The sequence below is a fragment of the Lycium ferocissimum genome, chromosome 9 (genome assembly GCF_029784015.1).
Source record: "Lycium ferocissimum isolate CSIRO_LF1 chromosome 9, AGI_CSIRO_Lferr_CH_V1, whole genome shotgun sequence".
Taxonomy (NCBI): Eukaryota; Viridiplantae; Streptophyta; class Magnoliopsida; order Solanales; family Solanaceae; genus Lycium; species Lycium ferocissimum.
In genome coordinates this window covers 31,303,840-31,306,965 of record NC_081350.1, presented here as the reverse complement: position 1 = coordinate 31,306,965, position 3,126 = coordinate 31,303,840, and the positions used below count along the sequence as shown (strand labels likewise).

Below are 3,126 nucleotides of genomic sequence, written 5' to 3'. Positions count from 1 at the left end.
TTGGTCTCTTCGTTACAGACGGAGACAGAATTTGAAGTTTAAAAATTTTAGATTTATCACCAAATCGCAACATATTTTAGTTACTAACTTCGCAATTAAATATTTATATATATTCAATTAATTTTCAAATTCAAGCACAAATTTAAGCAAAAGTCATTATATTAAATCTTGAAAAATGAAAAGTGCCACATAAATTGAGACAGAGAGAGTAATAGTTTAAGTAGGAAAAGAGAATAATTAATAATTGACCTAATCAATTTCAAGATGTATTTTAATACATAAATAATGATAGTACAGATAGAAAAATAGCACTGATACTCACAGCGGAAAACTCGCGAAATGATAGTTTAGGTGTGTTACACCATTAACTCAATTAAAAAAAAAAAAAATGCAGCGCATCTAAGAGCTAGCTCGGGAGTATAAAGGAAAAGCTAGCTCTAAAGTTACATATCTAGACTACCTTAAAGAAACAACTCATGCCCTCATCTGATTTGAGACACTTTAACAGCTTACACCATCCTAGGACTTGGGATTGAACTTGCAATGAATGTCCTGTGTGCAAATTAATCATATCATTGTTAAGAAACTGTCACATAATCCAAAACATGAACAGGAGTATGTAAAGTCAAGCTCCCTTTAAATTCTCCAACAACTTCTCCTACACCTCAAAGACTCATGTAACAGGTCTAGAAATTTAGCATTAGCTCACTTTGTATTAAGACCAAAGACTAATGGTTCATGGTATTTATCCAACAAATTGAATTGATCCCTAATTTTTTTCACTTTACACAAAGCTGAAAAGCTTCAAATAATTATTTTAGACTTGCTAGTGTTGGAACAAATAAATTCAGCTAGTCCTCAGGTTCAAAGGGATACACATCAGTTTCAACACAGAAGGCAAATACACATCAAACCGAAAAAGAATTGAAAAGCACACTCAGCCAAATAATGAAAGGAAAACTTTCTTTGTTATTATTGCTTCTCATTCAACAGTGAAAAACCCAAGACAACCCCAAAAGGAGCAACCAAAACTTGGGGCAAAACCCAAAAAAAGAGCCATCACTCTTTTCCACTTTTCAGAGAGCATTACAAGCCTCCTCTCCACTTTCAACATAACAAAAACTTAATATACAACATAAAAAAGAAAAAAAGAACTCTTCTGTATATTCTTTCTTCTTCATCAGTCCATCTCCTCCACTCCTATGGACACCTCCTTTCTTACTATTATATATTTTCTTAGCTATTTATAGCTAAATTGTGATAGATGAACCTTCTTGAATATCTTTTTTCATCAAGTAGATTCATTTTCATTTTGCTCAAGCAGCAGCAACAGTTCCAGGTCTGAAAGGATAATCATCTGTAGTTTTGCTAGGGGAAGTGGATTGTCTTTGCTCCTTTTTTCTCATGGCTTTAATGGAAGAAATGTTTCTCTTTTTCTCTTTAGCTTCATCCTTCTCTATCTGTTGTTGCCTACACTCTTCACTACAGAATGGAGTGTCCCCTCTGCAATACACAAATCACAAGCATAATCAGAACTCTGGCACCCAATCACCTAATAGCAATTAAAGGCCAACAGCCAATCCTTCTAAGAGTAATACATATAAAGTCTAGTGAACCATTTAATGTGTCGTTTCTTAAATAAAGATTAGATCTTGTATAGTGGAATAAGAAGAAAATCAAAGATTTCATCTTGAAATTGGAAAGAAATACATAGAACCATAAAGAGCAATTCTTTCTTTTTGGTAGATGTAGAAAATATTACTAAAGTTTCTTGAGTAAAAGTGGGATATTTAAAGCTAAAGAAAAGAAAAGATGAATTTAAAGGAACTCCAATTCTTGGGTAATTGATATCAAGTCATGTTAAACCATTGAATGTACCACTTCTTAATAATAATTAGATGTTGTGCCCAGGAATATGAAGACACTATTATTTTAAAGCAGAGCCCTTTTTTCTCAATAAGATCAAGAAAAAATCTCAAGAGTTATTAATATTGCAGTTGGAAAAGGAATAAACAGAACCACAAAAAGCATTTTTTTGTTTTTGTTTTCCAGAAGTAGAGCTCAAACTACTACCATTCACTGACTCACCAATCAGATTATTACCTATTTTTTGAGTAAAAATTGGATCTTTAAAGCAAAATAAAAGAAAAAAATGAATTTATAGGAACCCCATTTCCCAAAATTTCATCTTGCAATAGGAAAAGGAATAAACAGAACCACAAAAAGCAGTTGTTTGTTTTCTAGAGATAAAGTTCAAACAAGTTCATATTAGTACTATTTTTTGAGTAAAAATTGGATCTTTATAGTCAAATATAAATGAAAACATGAATTTAAAGAACCCCAAAAAAGAAAAAGGATTAAAAGTTGAAGAAAACAAACCTGTACATGAAGATGTCACAGTTATCACCAATTCTTTTCTTACAAAGGTAACAAGCATCCAAGAAATGTTGTTGGGGTTCTTCAACTCTATTATTATAGTACTTTCCAGCAGCAGTAACAACAGATCTTGGAGAAGAAATTGAAGAACAAGATGATGATGAACAAGAAGCAGAAGAAAAAGAGGAAAGATTTCTCAAACTATTTTTTCTTCTAGATGAAACTGTATAATAAAGAGGCCTAGAAATCATATTCTTATTATTATTGTGATTATTCTGATTGTTATTATTGTTGCCTGAAAAACCAGGTTGAGTTTCAGCTAAAGAAACAAGACCATAATCTTCTTCAATGAAACATGTTCTTCTTCTTCTTGTTGATGATGTTGAGTCCATATTTTTAGCTAAGAGTTTATTAGTTTAGGAGATGAAGAGAGAAGGGAAGAAGGTGTTTGGAGCAATGAAGGTGGAAAATAGTTGATTATAAAGAAAGGTTATTGGGGTCTATTTGCGTGGGGGTGTGGGGGTGGACTAGGGAGAAGTGTAGACTACTGCAGGGATTCAGGATTCCGTGCAAGTGAATCTATTGGCCGAGAATTTCTTGTAAAACTTGATTTGTTTACATTTCGGGTGTGTTTGATATATATGGAGCTTCTAGAAAATGATCTTTTTGAAAAATAGAGTGTTTATTACAGTATTTTTTTTTCTAGTATTTTATGAGTAAGTACAAAGTACTATAGCAAAAGTATTTATA

At 32.1% G+C, this 3,126-nt stretch overlaps 1 protein-coding gene across 1 annotated transcript; it reads right to left on the bottom strand.

The window, feature by feature from the left end:
* Positions 1–949: 949 nt before the first annotated feature.
* LOC132030266 (FCS-Like Zinc finger 1) lies at positions 950–2,842 on the bottom strand. Its single transcript, XM_059419827.1, has 2 exons — positions 2,380–2,842; positions 950–1,503 (listed from the first exon to the last, which is right to left on the bottom strand). Exons 1-2 carry the CDS (start codon positions 2,766–2,768, stop codon positions 1,317–1,319), a joined length of 576 nt encoding a protein of 191 aa, XP_059275810.1. The 5' UTR covers positions 2,769–2,842; the 3' UTR covers positions 950–1,316.
* Positions 2,843–3,126: the final 284 nt, after the last annotated feature.

Coding starts and splice junctions, on each gene's coding strand:
- LOC132030266 (XM_059419827.1), bottom strand. CDS start 2,768: ATGGACTCAACATCATCAACAAGAAGAAGAAGAACATGTTTCATTGAA. Junction 1,504..2,379: donor TGTGACATCTTCATGTACAG/GTTTGTTTTCTT, acceptor TGTGTATTGCAG/AGGGGACACTCCATTCTGTA.